We start from the raw sequence: 20,005 nt of genomic DNA on the forward strand, positions 1-20,005 counted from the left end.
GGACACGTTGCTGATCAAGTCACACATGGTCACTGCCCTACTGAAAATGAGCTGTCTGGGAAGACAGATATCAAGTACTGAAGTATGTAGAGTAGTGAGAAGTAGAGGAGAGACCAGCACAGCACGCGGGGTGTGTCACAGAAACAGCAAAGGGCTTAGAGAGAGGCAGATGAGGTTGAAATCAAAGTGGGCAACTTAGTGCTCATGGGACCGCAGGCCAATGATCTTTGATTTAACTCAGCTGTGAAATGGGATAGTAATACTACTGTTGCAAGGATTAACTACAATATTAAAAATCTAGCACAGTGCCTGGTACAAAGATGGTATTCATTAATATTTGCTAAAATTTAAAGTAGGTTAAGACTTTGTCTTAGTCTTTAAGGAATTGAGGAATGAAAGAATTAATACATGTGAAATAGCAACAACCTGACCCACTAATGTGCACTAATGTGCAGAGTACACAATGAACCCTGTTTAAATGTGGTGCAGCCCAGAGAAAAAGGCAGCCCTAGAGTCCAGAGTCAGCCATACTGGCTTAACATCTCAAAGCCTTAGCCTCTTCAGTAAGATGGAACTATTGAAATAATGCTTTTTCTCCCAGGGTTAGGGTAAAAGTAAAATGAGGTAAAGCATATAAAAAAAGTCTAAACAGTGTCCCAGCACACAACAGGAATTCAAAACATGTTAGCTCTTACCATTGTTTTGTTACACAAGGAAAGACATGCAAAGGCCCCACAGTACTGCTGCCTGCTCTTCTCCATGGGTACCTGTTGAATCTTTAAAGGCTAGCCTGTCACTACAATCCAAGCAACTGCCTTACAGGAGTCAGTGCTCTCTGCCCTGAGTGTCTGCCCATCTGTATGGTGGCCAAGAGACTCCTGAAGATGCTGTGGGTACGTGTGGCTGACATTTGCACAGCTCCAGGGGAATATAGCCTTTGGGAGGGTCCCCTCTTTGTTCTGAAGACCCTGACTCCTCCATGAGCTGCATCAGTCTGTCCCCTCCCTATAACACCTGTGGCAACAAGGTGGGACCAGTTAGCACAGCAACCTGGATTCCAGTAGGAATTGTAGGCTAAGCTTCAGGGATGATGCGATACTACCATAAATGGCACTACTGTCCCCAACATATCTACAGTGATCCCCGAAGGGGGAACACTGATGGAGGAATTAAACCTAGCTCCAGCTAAGGGCCCTCCATCCACAAAAAGCTCCATCGCCAGCCCAAATGATGCCTTTCTCAACACTAGAAGCAGCAGCCCTGTCATCTGATACATTTTACTGCCATCTGCTGGAAAAGCAACATAAAAACTACACAAATCTACGAAGACTATGAGTGTATGGTGCCACCTAGAGTTGGGCAGCACCAGCCTGGGCTGGCAGACCCAACAGTTGTGGGCAAAGCCCATCAATCAGCTCCTGCCCTGCTTTTCTGGTTCCTCAAAGGTCTCCAGGGTCATAAACACCCCCCAACACACCTTGGCAAGGATTCTCCATGCGGGTCCATCCCACTGAATATTAGGATGCAAGGCAGGCCCTCTAACTCCAAGTAAGTCTGAGGTCTCCACTCGGCATCATCAATTTTCTGCCACATCTGCACACAATTATAAAAAATAAATAAATAATACAGCGAGAATCTAACTTCCCAATGAGTCCAGCTCTAGGTGAATACTTCTAAGTCCCTTCTATTGATATAAAGTCCTCACAAGATGTTTTTTTATAAAAAGGGAAGTTTTTTATACTACAAGTATGCATGTCATCTAGTTCACTACTATATTCCTAACCCCCTAGAAGACTGTCTGGAACATGTTAGGTGTTCCACGAATATCTATTAACTAACTGACTTATTCTTTAAGAGAACGTATATATCCTTAATTTCCCCTAATGTTCTTTACTATGTTCTCTTAATTGTAGTGTCATGCCTTTCACTCATATTTTCCCACTCATATACTCTTGTAAATCATCTTTCTCTAGCCCCTTAGCATTTTCTCTCATCTGTAGGTTTAGTAAGAACCTACTCTGGGCAGGCAAGGAGCTCTGGTGGTATAGAGGTTAAAGATTTGGCTGTTAACCAAAAAGGTTGGTGGTTCGAACCCACCGGCTGCTCCGTGGAGGAAAGATGAGGCAGTCTACTTCTATAACGATTTACAACCTTGAAAACCCAATGGGGGTTGGTGTAAGTTGGAATCCACTCCATGGCAGTGAGTTTGGTTTTTGGTTATGGGGCAGGCACTGTATGAGGCATTCGGGAAAAGGAGGTCTGTGGCATGTGGTCCTTGCCCTCCACCACCTAGGAGAGGAGCCAGATGACAGAGAGACAACTAATGACAGTTGTCAGCACAAGTGGACATGGCAACAAGAGAGAATCAAACTGGCCTTGTTGTAGGGAGGGGAGCTTCCTACAGGAAGAAAGAAAAGCATAGCAAGACAGTATGTTTTGGGGCAGCAGGGAGGGAGTGCCAGTTTATATGTTATTCAGCACCACTGGACTGAAAGATATACATAGCATAGTAGAAAGAGATAAGGCTAGAGGGACTGGCCAAATCTTGAGAGGCCATGACTGCAATTGTCACCTGCTATCCCTACTCATCCCTCTTTCTTACCATAGTGCCACCCACCTTGAGCTGCTTCACAAAGTGCTTCCCAACAGTGATGCCAGAGTTGGGGTTGCCCAGGATGATTTCAAAGTGCTCCTCCAAAGCCAGCCGCTCCCGCACGTGGGAGAGTCGCTCATAGGCCACGGCTGCCAGGGGTGAGCAGGGGACCCGCAGCAGGACCATGAGCCCATGGCCACAGGGGCACTGCTTAGAGGAGTTGATGAGGTTCTGAGTGATCTCTAGCGTCTCCACGGACGTGTAGTTCTTCATCTGAGAGAGGCCACTCACGGCCATCATGGCTGCTGCATAGTGCTGCACAAGAACAAAGGTCCTGATCACCGCACTGTGCAGGAGAGGGAACCTGCAACACAGAGAGACCGATCCGTGATGTGGGGCCAGTGCATACCAACACGAGTCCTCTAAGAAGAAGAAAGCCCCCTTCACTGCAAATAACTAACCCAAGAAGCCTATCAGGTCAGGTTGACAAGTATAGGCAACTCCCAAATTATAAACAAGTTGTAGTTCCAAAATTCCTTTCGAAGTCAACCTCTTCAAGCTTCAATATCTTTTTTCCTTAAAAGCCAAACTGTAAACTGCTGTGTTGTTTCCAGCTAAGAAACAAAAACAGAGGTTCACTGTTGTTGTTATTTCTTTGTGTTTCACTAAGTAGCTACTTAATAACTGTTCGTTCAACAAATAAATAAAAAGCATGCCTATTTAGTCTACAATCAGCTTAACTTGTATTTTCATGAGAAGTTAGATAATTTGCCCAAGGTTCCAACTAGGAATAAGAGAACACCCACAATCAGAATCATGGGAGAAAGAAGGGATGCTTATGCACAAGGACACAGTTCAGGGGGCAGGAGCACATGGAGGGATGGAAACAGGTAAGAGGTAACTATCGGGAGGAAGTGGGAGGGGAGCTGTTGTATTGTGGTAAATTGTGGTCAATGTCATGAGACAAAGTGTATGTGAAATGGTGTATGGAAAGTGAATTTGCTCTGTAAATTTTCACCCAAATCACACACACACACACAAAAGAGAACCACCCACAATCCGTATGTAAGTGTAGGTATTACACACCCCATATTTTGTGGGACAGCCCTTGTATTCATCCCAATTATAGCAAATTATTAGAAATGTAACTAAATGTGATTTAATTGGATAGATAAATTATAAATCAGAACATATCCCATCAAACCAAGAATATCAGATGTTGCTTTAGCAACTGGGGTTATTAAGTAGGAGGAGGTCTGTGTCTCCACATGAAGGTGGTTACAGTTTCCATGACCATGTGCTCTACTAGAGCATCTCTGACCTATGTGTCAGAAACAGATGCCAACAGGCCATGGAAAAGTCCACATCACTTTGCATTTCTCAACAGGAAAAAACAAATTGATGTCCTTTATACAAAATGCTCTTGTATAAGGAGCTCTAGCTGGAATGAGTCCTTTTGACTCAGTGGTTTTTTGGAGCAAAGATAAAATAGTTTCTTGACCTACAAAGATAGGGAACACACTGTAGCCATGCTGTTGTCACCACAATCCTGCCAGCTGAGTTCCTATTAGGGCAGCCAGCTCACCTTCCCAACAGCATCTCTGATATCACAATGCTGTCTTCTCCTGCTTCTTCTTCCTGCCCATCATTCTTCTTCCTTTCCTTATGCCTCTCTTAGCACTTTGACTACTTTATGGATTATGTAAACTGAAATATTCTTGGAAAACTTGTCATTATCAATGCTATCTCAGGAAGGCATAGCTGGTCCATGGAGTATAACACAAGAGGACTCAATGGCTCAGAGACTGCTTTGGCCTGTCTTGTGTATTTGCCAAATAATTCTCAGGAAGAAAGAAAGAGGGTGGTGAGGAAAATTCCATGCATTGCTGCTCCAGCTGTGGTGGCCTCTTGTCTTGTTGGACAAGGTGATAAGGGCATTAGAGAAAAGCATGTGCCTCTCCCTGTCACTCCATGTCACTGCTGGCATGGATTTTCAAATACAAGGTTCACAAGTCAGATGTTCCTAATTCTGAGAGGTACCCAACTCGGGGTTCTCTTAATGTGGGAAATGCCTGCTCTCAATTCTGCTCAAAGAATGAGCAGAGACTTCTGGTTCTGACCAAGGAAAGACTACTGTTTCTGACCAAGATGGAGTAGCAGAGACCAGATTTATCCTCTGCCTGAAAGAACTAAAAGGAGCTCTTGTGGCACAGTGGTTAAAACATTGGTTTGCTTATCAAAAGGCTGGCATCAGTTCAAACCCACCAGCCACTCCACAGGAAAAAGATGAAGCGGTCTGCTTCTGGGAAGATTGATGGCCTTTGGAGTAGTTCTATTCTGTTCTATAGGGTCGCTATGAGTCAGAACTTACTCAATGGCGGTGTGTTTGGGTTTGGTTTTGGGTTTGGTTCTGAAACAACAAAAAACATGGGCAAATATAGTAAGAAACAATGTTTCAAGACACTGGACATTAGGCAATAAAAGACAATGATTCTTGCAAATGAGAAACAAATTAAGTGAACCCCACAGCTTCTGTCTGGAAAGAGTTTCTAATCTGTCCTCAGACAGGCGGAACCCAGGCAAACTCCACTGGTCTTAGTTAATAAGAGATGTTTAAAGTCCAGGGAGACTAAAGCAACTGGTGCTCACAGGGCAAAGTACCAAAGAGGAGAGAGATGACAGACTGAGAACGCCAGAGATCTACAGATCTTTCCTCAAGTCTTCAGCTGGATCATTTCATATATGTGAAGATGTAAATAACACGAATAATAAATGAAATGGGTGACATAACAGAACCAACTGAAATAAAAAACCTAATAATGAATATTATAAAGAGCTGCACTCCAACAGATTCAAAAACCTAGAAGAGATGGACAAATTTCTAGAAACACAAGACCTATATAAACTAACCAAGTCTCAGACAGAATACTTAAAAGACCCATTTAAAAAAAAAAAGAAGAAGAAAGTGAGCAGGTCATTAAAAAAAAAAAAACTCCACAACAAAAGTCCTGGCACAGATAGCTTCACTGGAGAATTTTATCAAACGTTCCGAGAAAAGCTAACAACCATATTACTCAAACTGTTCTAGAACATAGAAAATGACTGAATACTCCCAAATTTATTCTATGAAGCAAGCACAACACTGATACCAAAACCATATAAAGACACCCCTAAAAAGGAAAACTACAGACCAATATCCCTAATGAATATAGGCACAAGAATCTTCAAGAAAATCCTAGCCAACAGAATCAGCACCATATCAAAAAAATAATACACCTTGACCAAGAGGGAGTCACAGCAGGTATATAAGGATGGTTCAACATCAGAAAAACAATCAATGGAATCCTTTACATAAATAAAACAAAGGAAAAGAACATGATCATACCAATTGATACAGAAAAGGCATTGATAAAATCCAGCATCCATTCCTGATAAAAACTCTCAGCAAAACAAGAATAGAAGGGAAAATCTTCAACATAATAAAGGGCATATATGCAAAACCAACAGCCAACATTATTGTCAGTGGAAGACTCAAAGTATCCCCTTTGCAAATGGGAAGCATATAAGGATGCCCTCTATCACCATTTCTATTCAACATTGTATTGGAAGTCCTAGCCAGGGCAATAAAACAAGAAAGAGAAATAAAAGGCATCCAAACTGGCAAAGAAGAAGTTAAACTATCACTATTTAAAGATGACCATGATCCTATACATAGAAAACCCAAGAGACACAGCAAGAAAGCTACTGGAAAAAGTAGAAAGGTTCAGCAAAGTGGCAGGATACAAGATTAACCTACAAAAATCAGCTGGATTCCTCTACATCAACAGAGATCTCTGAAAAGGAAATAAGAAAAATAGTACCATTTATAATAGCTACCAAAGACATGAAATACTTAGGAGTAAATCTTACCAGGGACATAAAAGACCTATACAAAGAAAACTACAAAACACTACTACACGAAACTACAAGAGACCTACATAAATAGAAGAACATGCCATGTTCATGGACAGGAAGGCTGAATATTGTGAAAATGTCAATACTACCCAAAGCAATCTATACATTCAATGTCGTTCTGATCCAAATTTCATCAACATTCTTTAAGGACATGGGAAAAACAATCACTAACTTCATATGGAAAGGAAAGAGACCTCGGATAAGCAAAGCACTGCTGAAGAAGGAAAACAAAGTAGGAGGTCTCACACTCCCAGATATCAAAACCTACTATATAGCCACAGTAGTCAAAACAGCAAGGTATTGATACAACAATAGACAAATAGACCAGTGGAAAAGAATTGAGAACCCAGAAATAGACCCATCCATAGCTCATCTTTGACAAAGGACCAATACCCATTAAGTGGGGAAGAGATAGCTTCTTTAAAAAATGGTGCTGGCAAAATTGGATATCCACTTGCAAAAAAATGAAACAATATCCATACCTCACACCGTACACAAAAATGAACTCAAGATAGATCGAAGATGTAAATATGAAAGCCAAAACCAAAAAGCTCATTAAAGATAAAATAGGGGCACACCTAGTGACCCTAATTTATGGCATAAATAAACTACCAAGCATAACCCAAAATGCACAAGCAGCAGAAGAGAAACTAGATAACTGGGACCTTTTAAAAATTAAAATCTTATGTGCATCAAGGAGCTCTGGTAGCATAGTGTCTAAAGCACTTGACTGCTAACCAGAAGGCTGGCGGTCCAAACCCACCAGCCACTCCTCGGAAGGAAGGATGAGCAATCCTACTTCCGTAGTGATACTGCCTCGGAAACCCAAGGAGGGGTCGCTATGAGTCGGGGTCGACTCGACGGCACATAACAACAACAACAACATGTGCATCAAAAGACTTCTCTCCAAAAGGGTTAAAAGAGATCCTACAGATCAGGGAAAAATATTTGGCTATGACATACCTGACAAGGGACTTATCTCTTTAAAATTTATAGAAAACTTCAACACCTCAACATCAAAAAGACAAACAATCCAATTCAAAAATGGGCAAAGGACTTCAACAGACACTTCATTAAAGAAGACATACAGGCAGCCAACAAACACATGAGAAATACAATCATTAGCCATTAAAGGGATGCAAATCAAAACAACAATAAGGTATCATCCACCCCAGCAATAACAGCAAAGTTCAACAAGGCAGAAAATAACAAATGCTGGCGAGGGAGTGGAGAGATTGGAACTCTCATACACTTCTAAAGGGACTGTAAAATTATACAGCCATTTTAGAAAACAGTATGGTGTTTCCTTAAAAAATTGAAAACAGAAATACCATTTGATCCAACAATTAGTAGGAATATAACCAGGAATATTCCATGACTAGGAATATATCCTAAAGAGGTGAGATCCAGGACACAAATAGACATATGCACACCCATGTTCATCGCAGCACAATTCACTCTAGCAAAGAGATGGAAACAACCTAATTGCCCATCAACAGATGAATGGATAACCAAACTATGGTACATTCACATAATGGAACACTATGCAACATTAAAGAATCCACAAATCACCTCATAATGTGGATGAATTTGGAGGACATTAATGCTGAGTGAAATGTCAATCACAGAAGGGAAAATATTGTATGAGTCCATCACTGTAAAAGTCATGGAAAGGTTTACACAGGGAAAGAAATTTACCTTGTTGGTTACAGGGGATGAGAGGGAAGGAGAGGGAAAATTTCTGACTAGTTAAGAATCACATGTTGATTTGGGTGAAGGAAAAGCAATATAACAAAAGTGTGTGACCAGCACAATGATCATAGGGAAAATGAGGACACAGGAACACGTACAAAAAAAAAATATAGCTAACAGAGGCAAATACTATTACATGCACAATATTGCATTACCAGTGGCAGCAAACACGAGGCTATGTGTGAATGCACAGACAGGTTAAAAAGATTATGTGTGGATAGGCGAAAAGGAATGTACCCAAGACCAAGGATAGATTTGGCTGAAGATAGTCTTACATATGTACTTGTGCTACAAAAATACCCATATACAATATAGAAGTAACAGGCGCAAAGTTGATGTAGCTTCTCAGAGACAACCAAACATCTTGAGGGAGAGAGTCACCAGGCCTGTGGGCTTGGGACCATAGTCTCAGGGGACATTATGTTCAATTGGCACACAGTACATAAAAATCTTGTTCTACATCCTACTTTGGTGAGTATTGACTGGAGTCTACAAAGCTATTGAGCAGCCATCTAAGATGCAACTATTGTTCTCTCCTCGTCTTCAGCAAAGAGGAATGAAGAAGATCAAAATCATTTGGAAACAATAAGTCCAAGGATATGATGGATCACAGAGACCTCAGACTTCACAACCCTGAGACCAGAAGAACTAGATGGTGCCTAGCTACCAATGCCAACCATTCAGAAAGGGATCAAAACTGGAGATGCTGGAACAAAATTCAAAAATACAAAAATGACCAGAATTACTGCTCAGGTAGAGATGGGTAGAACCCTTAAGACCATGGCCCCAGGTAAACCTTTGGGCCTGGAACTGGGCTCACTTCCATGCATTAGCTCTCAGCCAAACAGCAGAAAGATCTACAAGCAGAACACCTACCCCAGGGAGATGCACCCCCAGATAAACCAACCATGAGACAACAGAAAGGGAGCATATGTATGGGGGAAAGCTGGGCAGACAGGAATGCATAAATGAGAAGGGTGCAGGGAAGGGTAGTCACAGGAAGGAGACAGAAGAGCTTTTCATGGTTGGGGACAGTCATCAGGCTGTGAAAGCAAATGTGCATGAACTATTGTGAGTAAGATGAATTTGCTTTGTATATTGGCTACATTACAATTAAAAAAACAGAAAAGAAAATCACAGAAAATAACAAATCAATCAATTTTCTATTGCAATAAGCAGCAGGCAATTCTACTGATGATTATATTCAACCCAGCAATCTAACATCTGCCAGAGGATAACTTGAGAGTGGTAATATTCAAGACGCTCTTAAAGGTCATTACAACTATCCACAATTTCTAAAATTTCTATTTCTCTTCCTGCATTAAGTTATGCTGTTGAGAAGCAATGTATGCAGACCAAATTATCTCAGCTCCCTTTAGAAACACCTTTATAGAATAAGATTTAATTTTACACCTTCAGCATTTTAGAAGGCTGATGTCAGAAACCACCAGATTTCTTTTTCTTCCATGAGTCTATATTAATAGTAGGTGCCCATTACATTACCCCTACCTCCACCCCTTATATAAAGATTTACGAGACCAATTTTCTAATTCAAAGAGAGGGAAAATTAAATAATTATTTGATCTTATCTTAGATATTGAGTAAATAAAACCTGGGTGTTTTTGTTTACTTGGTTGGTTGGTTGGTTTTTTATTTTTCCTTAGCTGCCAGGAAACTCAGAGCTATGAGCTCAAGTAGAGAGGGTATTTTGGAAAAGGAAGACCAACCACAGGCACCTTGCTACTGTATTTCCTAGTTCACCTCACTTAATCTTCCCAATTATTCAGCAAGGTCATTTCAACACATTTTATCTTATAGCAAGGAAAATGTACTGAAGTAACTTTCTCCAACTTGAAAATTATCAGAAATCAGGCCCAGGTCTGAATCAAAGTTCACAGTCTTTCAACCATGTTGAAAGAATTGCTTCACCCTAACCCCCTGGGAGCACCCATCTCCCTGATATTTTTTACTTTCGTATTATTTTTATTTTTGAACAACCTTAAAATCTCTTAGTAAGTGAGTAATATATCACTCACATATAAATAAAGTAAATAAGATGTTTCTTCCCAAAAAGGGGAAAATGAAGAACAGAATTTCAAATTCTCAGACTCCAGACTGCTTCAAGCCATGGAGGCTGGATGAATGCCTGAAAATATCATTCTGTTGTTGTTATGTGCCGTTGAGTCAGACCTGACTCATAGTGACCCCTCCTTGGGTTTCCGAGGCAGTATCACTACGGAAGTAGATTGCCTCATCTTCCTTCTGAGGAGTGGCTGGTGGGTTTGAACCGTCAGCCTTTTGGTTAGCAGTCAAGTGCCTTAGCCACTATGCTACCAGAGCTCCTTCATCAACAATAACAACATAATAAAAGGGTTTTTTAAAATAATAATAATAATAAAATACTACTGTAAGAAACCAAGAGACCTACATAAATGGAAGAATAAGGCATTTGACAATTAACCCAAAGTTTAGAGGTTCAAATCCACCAGCCACTCTGTGAATGGAAGATGGGCAATCTACTTCTGTAAAGATTACTGCCTCGGAAACCCACTGGAGGTCACTATGAGTCAGAATCAACTCACTGGCAGTGAGCTTGTTTTTTTTTTTTTTTTAAATATCATGCTCATGTATAGGAAGAATTAACATTATGAAAATGTCAATACTACCAAAAGGGAAGATGTGTATCAGGGCTGTATCCTTCCAACAGATTTATTCAATCTGCATGCTGAACAAATAATTCAAGAAGCTGGACCATATAAGATTGGTAATTCAAACCCACCAGCCACTCTGCAGATGGAGGATAGAGCAATCTACTTCTGTAAAGATTTACTGCCTTTGGAAACCTAACAGGGGTCGCTATGAGTCAGAATCAACTCGATGGCAGTGGGTTTGGTTTGGTTTTTTGGACTATATGAAGAATACAGCATCAAGATTGGAGGAAGACTCACAACCTGTGATATGCGATAACACAAGCCTGTTTGCTGAAAGTGAAGATTCTTGAAGCACTTAATGATGAAGATCAAAGACTACAGCTTCAGTATGAATTACACCACAACATAAATAAAATAAAAATCCTCACACCTGGACCAACAAGCAATATCATGATAAGTGGAGAAAAGATTGAAGTTGCCAAGAATTTCATTTCACTTGGATCCACAATCAACACCCATGGAAGCAGTAGTCAAGAAATCAAACAACGTATTGCATTGTGCAAATCTGTAGCAAAAGACTTCTTTAAAGTGTTAAACAGCAAAAATGTCATTTTGAAGACTAGGGTAAGCCTGACACAAGCCATGGTCTTTTCAATAGCCCCACATGTATGTGAAAGCTAGACAATGAATAAGGAAGACCACAGAAAAATTGATGCATTTGAATTGTGGTGTTGGCAAAGAATACTGAATACACCATGGAGTGCCAGAAGAACAAACAAATCTGTCTTGGAAGAAGTACAGCTGGATGCTCCTTAAAACAAGAATGGCTAGGCTTCTTGCTTTGTACTTTAGTCATGTTATCAGGAGGGGCCAGTCCCTGGGCAAGGATATCATGCTTGGCAAAGTACAGGGTCAGAAAAAAAGGGGAAGACCCTCAATAAGATGGACTGATACAGTGGCTGCAACATTGGGGTAAAGCACAGAAATTATTGTGAGGATGAGACAGGACTGGGCAGTGTTTCACTCTATTATACACAGGGTCACTCTAAGACAAAACTAACTTGACAGCACCTAACAACAACAACAACAACCCAAAGCAATCTATAGCTATAATGCTATCCTGATATAGAGTCCAACAACACACTTTAAAGAGATGGAAAAACTACTCACCAATGTTATACGGAAAAGAAAAAGACTCCAGATAAGCAAAGCACTACTGAAGAAGAAGATTATGGTAGGAGACCTCACACTATCTGATCTCAGACCCTACTATACTGCCATAGTCAAAACGGCCTGGTACTGATACAAAAACAGTCACATAGATCAATGGAACAGAATTGAGAACCCAGAAATAAATTCATCTACCTATAATCTTCAACAAAGGGCCAAACTCCATTAAATGGGTACGAGATAACATCGCTGGCAATACTGGATATCCATATGCAGAAAAATGAAACAGAATCCATATCTCACACCATATAAAAAAAACTAACTCAAGATGGATCAAAAACCTAAATGTAAAACCTAAAACTGTAAAAATCATGAAAATAAAAATAGGAGTAAACTTTAGAGCCCTAATTTACATCATAATTAGTCTATCAAACATAACTGAAAATCTACCAACAGCAGAAGATACACTAGATGACTGAGACCTCCTAAAAATAAAACACATCAAAAGCCTTCTCCAAAAGAGTGAAAAGAGAACCTACCAAAAAAAAAAAAAAAACCCAAACTCAATGCCATCGAGTCAGATTTGACTCAGAGCAATCCTTCCTTGGGTTTCTGAGGCTATATCGCCCAATCTTCCTTCCAAGGAGTGGTTGGTGGGTTTGAACTGCCAGCCTTCTGCTTAGCAGTCAAATAAATGTCTTAGGCACTACACTACCAAAGCTCCTACCAACTAAGAAAACATATTTGGCAATGACACATCAGACAAGGGACTAATCTCTCAAATTTATAGAAAATTTCAACACCTCAACAATAAAAAGACTGACAATCCAATTTAAAAAAATGGTAAAGGACACGAATAGACACTTCACCAAAGAAGACATTCAAGTAGCCAACAAATACATGAAGAGATGCTCATAATCACCACCTATTAGAAAGATGAAAAATGAAAACAGCAATGAGATATCATCTTACACTGGCAATAATAGCAATGATCAAAATAACAGTAAGCAACAAATGTTGGTGAGGGTGTGGGGAGACTGGAACTCTCATACACTGCAACTCTCATAAACTGCTGATGGGACTGTAAAACAGTACAACCACTGTGGAAAACAGTATGGTACTTTCTTAAAAAGTGAGAAATAGAGATACCATATGATCAAGCAATTCTACTAGTAGGTATATATCCCAGAGAAACATGAGCTGTGATACAAATAGATGTACGCATACCCATGTTCACTGCAGCATTATTCACAATAGCAAAAAGATGGAAACAAGTGCCCATCAACAGATGAATGTATAAATAAACTATGGTATACACACATAATGGAATACTTCACAATGTTTGAGAATACTGATTAATCCATGAAACATCTCACCAGATGGATGAACCTGGAGGACATCATGCTGAGTGAAATAAATCAATCTCAAAAGGATAAATATGATATGAGACCAATATTATAAAAAGTGAGGAAAAAAAAAAAAACAGGGATGAGAGGGGGAGCGAAGGAAAGCACTAACTAGATAGCAGACATGTATTAATGTGGGTGAAGGGAAAGGCAACATGCAATAAGGGGGAGGTCAGCACAACAAGATCAAGGCAAAGGAAGACACGGGAGGTATGCAAAAGTAAAAGGCAACAATGGTAAATACTATTACATATACAATCCTGCAATAAGAGTAATAAATAATAATTTACATGTGGATGCACAGGTAGTTATATAAGTTGAACAAGTGTGGAATGGTCTATAGGAGTACACCCATGAGCATATAAAGGTTTGGTAGAGGATATTTCTATGTATGTATTTGTATGTGCTACAAATATATCCAGGAATATAGTAGAACATACAAGGGGTAAAGTTATGCAAACTCCTGAGCCATAATCAAACACCTTAAGAAACTGAGGCACTAGGCTTGATGATCATAATCTCAGAGGACATCTATGTTAATTAGCACAACACACTCCATAAAGGTAATGTTCTATATCCTACTTTGGTGAGGAGCAACTGGAGTCTTGAAACCTCACAAGTGGCCATCTAAGATACAGCTATTGGTTTCTTCCCATCTGAAGCAAAGAAGAGGAAAGAAAATTAAGGAAAAATGCAGGAAATAATTAATGCAAGGGACTAATGGACCACACAAACTACAGCCTTCACTAGCCTGAGACCTGAAGAATTAGCTGGTGCCCACCTACCACTACCAACCATTCTGATTACGATAGGTCTTGGATAGAGTGGGGGAAAAATGTAGAACAAAATTAAAAAAAAACAAAAAACAAAACCAGACTTAGTCTGAAAGAGACTGAGACTATGGCCCACAGGTCCCCTTCAAATCTGGAATTGAACCCATTCCTAGAGATCACGCTTCAGCCAAACAGGCCTGTGAAGTGAATAACAACACCAGTAAGGAATGTGCTCCTTGGAACAATCAAGCATACAAGACTAAAAAGTCAGCATTTGTCCCAAAACAAAGTTCAGAAGGCAAGAAGGAGGAGGAAAGATGGGCAAATAGAAATAGGGAACCCAGTGAAGAAATGGGAAGAGCGCTGTTACATTGAGGGGATTGCAACTAATATCACAAAACAAAATGTGCATGAAATGTTGAACGGGAAACTAATGGGTTCTGTAAACTTTCATCCTAAGCCACAATAAAAAAAATTTTTTTTAAAGCAAACTGGATGAGATTGACAACAGTTTAGACATTACAAAAAAAAAAGTAAACATGAAAATATAACAATAGAAACTACCTAAAACAAAATACAAAGAAACAAAAACTGAAAATGGCTCAAGCATTAGGGAGTTATGGAACAACTTCAAAAGGTCTAACAATTATTTTGAAATTTGCATTATCTGATTGAAGGGAGCTCTGGTGATGTAGTGCCCAAGGCATATGACTGCTAACCAGAAGGCTGGTGGTTCAAACCCACCAGCCACTCCTCAGAAGGAAGGTTAGGCAATCTACTTCCATAGTGATACCGCCTCAGAAACCCAAGGAGAAGCTGCCATGAGTTGAATCGACTCGACAGCAATGAGTTTGGGGTTTTTTTGTTTTGGTATCTGAGTCAAAGAAGACAGACAGAAAAGGAGTAAGTATTGTACAATTTCATTTATATAAAACTAAAAAAAAAAACCAACTAATCTGTGGTGTGAGCAAGGCAAGAGGGAGGAATACAGAAGCAGGAGGAAACTTTTGTTCATTAACTTGAGGTGAAAGAATACCTATGCCAACAATCATTAAAATGAATATTTTAAATACATGCATTATATCAGTCATGCCTCATTAAAACTATTGTTAATAACAAAAATAATAAAAGACAAGTATGTGGGAGGCAGGAACTAGTTCCCAGCTCCCAACAGCATCCACAGGTCAAGCATAGAAATGTGCCCAGGTTGTGGCCCAGCAGAGAACTGTGCCTTCCTCTAAACCTCTGTAGTTGGCTGCTCAAAAGGAAGAAAGCTCCAGAAAAAACATACTGGAATAAAAATGTGAGCTGTTAAAGGTCTAAATTTTTTATTTTTAAGCCTTAGTAAGCTCATGTTATAAGCAGATTTTCCAGCTGCCCCATAGGATCTGTCTGTAACACAAGGCAAACTGACAAGTCAGGTAAGAGGCAATAACCTGTGTGTTCTTACCTTGATTTCTTTCTGTTTCAAATTAATAGGGTTTGAGAGTTTTCTTAGCAAGGCAGCATGGTATGGCGGAAAAAACATCAAATCCAGTTGTAGTCCCAGGTAGTCACAAATAGGCTATATGACCTTGGACAAGTCATTTCTTCTCTCTGGTTCCCACAACTATAAAATGAGATGCTTGGACTAAATGACCCCTAGGAGTTCCTTGAGTCTCCATGCCTCAACATTTCATGGTTTTATATTCTTTTCTAGCTCAGTGAAATGTAAAATTTAACCTCTTTACAACTCTTCTAGGTTTGGCAGAGGGGGAGAGAGAAGAGATGGGGGGATGGAGATGACGGAGATGATGATGATGATGATGATGATGATGATGATGATGATGATGATGATGATGATGATGATGATAGCAACTAACAGTGATGTGCACCAGGTACTGTTCTTAATGTACCAGGCACATGATGTGCACCAGGCACTGTTCTTAATGCTTTATGTGCATCAACTCATTTAATCCTCATAATATCCCTATGAGGTACATGTTATTATCCCACAAGAATTATGAAACTTTCCAGAAATCTCTCAGAATCTCACTCAAACCCAGGAGGTATGTGATCTTGATCAACATGGCTTAATGGTCATGTGATTTTTAAGTCAAGTGACTAGGGTTTGGCTCCAGCTTCATTTTAAATCTCCAGTATGACCATGGACAAGTGATCTAACCTCTCTAAATCTATTTCTTCATCTTTAAAATAGGGGTAACAATATTTCCTATTTCACTGTGCTGTTGTGAGGCTAATATTCTGTAGAAAACGCGGATGTCAGCCCAATGTCTACAACATAGTAGCTCTCAGCATATGTGACTCACAGTGAGGAGAAGCTGGGGCGTGGGGCAGACAGCACAGGAGCTGTAAAGGCTAGTTCTTAGCCTCAGTGTAAAATCTAGGAGGATTTCTTCACCCAGGAAGTTTTAAGAGCCCAGCTACCAATCTGTGAATTGGATTACATTTGTATCATCATCATGGAGCTCAAAGGTATCAAAGAGAGTTAGTTTCTCAAAGAGTGTTCTGGGGAACACTAACCCCATAAGTACTCCACACTCACCCTTACTCAAAATAAGGGGGGGGTCTGTGATCAAGTAAGTGAGGAGATGCAGCAACCAGATCCTACTCTGAGAGATACAGCAGGCATGGGCTCACTGAAGGCTCTGAGAACTCTCATAGTAAAGAAATCCTTTTGTTAAATGTAAAACCTTTCAAACATATTTGACCATGGAACCCTTTCTGGCTTAACAACAATTAGTATGCAGTCAAAGCAATGTTTCTTAGAACACAGCTTGAGAAACACATTCTACTTTAATCCTCTGCAGTGACAGGTGGCAGAACTCAGGTTACACCAACAATTAGTGGCAGAGTCACTCATTTTGTTTTGCATTAGATGGTCTTGACTTGGCTTTACAATATATAACTGTGTGGATGTCGGCAATTACTCAACCTCTCCAAGCCTCAGTTTCCTCATCTGCAAAATGGCAGCATCATTATCTCTGTCACAGGTCTTTTTGTAGAGGGTTAAAAGGGTAAGCTCTGGACTCAGACTTGGTTCATATCAGTTTTGTCACTTGCTAGATTTGTGGCCTGAGAAAGTCACTAGGCCTCTCTGTGCTTCAGTTTCTTCATTTGCAAAATAGGAATAATGGCAATGTACTCAGGGTGGTTGTGAGGACTAAGATAATGAAAGTAAAATTCTTGGAACAATATACGGCACAAAACGAGCACTCAATAGATGATATGTGGAAGAAATAAAAAAGGAAGCCTATCATGGTTATTACTAAGGAGTTCCAGTGGTGTAGTGGTTAAAGCATTCAGATGTTAACCAAAAGGTTAGCAGTTCAAACCCATCAGCCACTCTGCAGGAGAAAGATGAGGCAGTCTGCTTCCATAAAGATTACAGCTTAGAAATCCTATGGAGCAGTTCTACTCTGCCCCATAGTGGCTATGGGTCAGAATTGACTTGATGGCAGTAGGATTTATTTATTTATTTATTTTTGGTTATGGTTATTACCATTTCCTTTAGACCTTTTAAGGAGCTCTGGTGGTATAGTGGGTAAGGCATTTGGCTGCAAACCCCAAGGTCAGAGGTTCAAACCTACCAGCTGCTCTGCAGAAGGAACAGGAAGCAATCTATTTCCATAAAGATTTACATCATTGGCATCCCAATGGAGATCACTATGAGTCAGAATGGACTCAATGGCAGTGGGTGTGGTTTGGTTGTTTTGGTTAGACCTTGGTTAGACCTTTTGGTATTTTACTTCCCATTTTCTTCACCTCCTTTGATTCTTAAACACATAATTCCTCATTCCAGCATATTTTTGTGTTTTCTCATCTCTAAAATTTCCTGGAGCAACAGCATGACAAGGACATCACTAACATAAAGTAATTCAAACATAGGACAAGAAATAAATCAGGGTCCCCTTAATGGGGAGACTGAGTCACCCAGGAAGGAAGGGAGGCAAACTCCTTTCCTGGAATTCTCTAGCTGGCTGCAGGCACCTCAGCTTGTACTTTAAGCTACCAAGCATTTTTAGTAATGTCAGAGAGAGAAGTGTACCTTTTTCCTAATGCGGTGACCATGGCCTCAAAAGAACTATCGTATCTGAGCAAGGGGAGGCTGTGTCCTGAAAGGGTGGATTCAATAAATTCTGACAGCCCAAAGTACTTCTTATTTTCATGATACAAGTCCACTCCCTAAAAGAGATAAGAGCATCAGTCACTCAACATTGCGTTCACAAGGGCAGTAGAAGGTTCACATGTCAGGTATGCTGGTGACTCAGATTGGCATCTTGGTCTGTACTGTCCTAACTATGCAGTTCCTTTTATGGCATTTCACAAATTTTCCTCATCTCCTGATCCAGAGCAAAAAGCACCCCACACTGATAATTTATTCCCATTAGTCAAGAATTTTCCCAATGTTTAAAGACATTTGGTCCCAATGTCTTCATCAAGAAGAAACCCAATCTCATTTTTTTCTTTAAAAAAAACAAAAATAATAATAATACAATTTTCTTTGTTAACATTGCTTCTTTCCACAATTCTAAGCTGATTTTAGGCATATGCAAATCAACCATGCATTTAGTTGCTACTAAAATTAATAGAAACATACATTTATCTAACTAATTTTACTCACATTGATAATAAATTCCTCCTAAACTACTATCAATGCTTCTCAAACTCCATGCTCTGGAATTTGAGTAAAGTTGGAGGCTGTTAAAAATACAAGGGCCTGGACTTCCCCACAAAGAGCATGAGGGCAGTGGAACCAGACAACCTAGGTTAAGTCCTGGCTCTACCACTTTCTAGCTGCAAGACCTCTTCCCCTCCACAGCCTCATTTTCCCATTTACAAAATAGAAATCAACCTAGCACTCACCTCTTGGATGAGTTCACATGCATAAAGCACTTAGAACAGTGCTTGGCACACAGTAACGACTCCATAAATGTTATTATTAATATTATTATTACATCATTATTATTGTTATTGATTCTGAATCTACAGGACTGGGGTCAGGCATCAGAATTTTAAAGAACTCCTCAGATGACTCTGAGGCACCCCAAAAGTCCAGCAATTTATGTTTGCTTATTCAACTACCTGGAATTCTCAAATTATCAGAACTGTTTTGATCTCCTATTTTGATAAGAAAATGGCAAGTGATAAACTAAAATAAAACTCACCAGCCTTCGAGGATGTATGTTTGGTTTGAGGAAGGAAATTTTGTACCAAACTGCTGAAGATTGTGGGGATGGGAAAAATAAGAACATTTCTGAGGCTTATGAACAAACTTGGAGTCATTCCATATGGAGCACAAATCCCCACAGCCCTCAAGGGCTCTATCTTAAACATCTTTATCCAATACCATGAGAACAATATCATGGGAACGCTGCTCAGAAGGCCGGAGAGCTTCAGTCCCTGGAGAAAATACCAAACCAACTCCACTGCATTGTACTTCCTAAGATGGGGGAGCCAACTGATACATATCAGGAAGGTTTCCAAGGGCATCAAGAAAGGTTTAAATCTATTGCTGGGTTGCATCAAAGATCCAAGGAGCTGGAATCCACTTAAACCCTCTGGTGGCACAGTGGGTAAGACATCTGGCTGCTTACCAAAAGGTCAACAGTTCAAACCCACCAGCTGCTCCATGGGAGGAAGATGAGACAATCTACTCCTGTAAAGATTTACAGTCTTGGAAACCCAAAGGGTATTGCTATGAGT

General features: G+C 40.0%; 1 protein-coding gene across 1 annotated transcript in view; it reads right to left on the bottom strand.

Annotated features, from left to right (window-relative positions):
* GREB1 (growth regulating estrogen receptor binding 1) overlaps nucleotides 1-20,005 on the bottom strand; it is a 125,097-nt gene that overhangs the window by 53,003 nt on the left and 52,089 nt on the right. Inside the window, exons 16-18 of the mRNA XM_007935081.2 lie at nucleotides 18,348-18,484; nucleotides 2,618-2,957; nucleotides 1,478-1,593 (exon numbers count right to left, since the gene is read on the bottom strand). Coding sequence (XP_007933272.1) covers nucleotides 1,478-1,593; nucleotides 2,618-2,957; nucleotides 18,348-18,484 — 593 coding nt within the window. The remainder of the gene's footprint in view (nucleotides 1-1,477; nucleotides 1,594-2,617; nucleotides 2,958-18,347; nucleotides 18,485-20,005) is intronic.

The sequence above is a fragment of the Orycteropus afer genome, unplaced genomic scaffold, assembly GCF_000298275.1.
Source record: "Orycteropus afer afer isolate SDZICR_OR568_19922 unplaced genomic scaffold, OryAfe1.0 scaffold00025, whole genome shotgun sequence".
In the NCBI taxonomy this organism is placed as follows: domain Eukaryota; kingdom Metazoa; phylum Chordata; class Mammalia; order Tubulidentata; family Orycteropodidae; genus Orycteropus; species Orycteropus afer.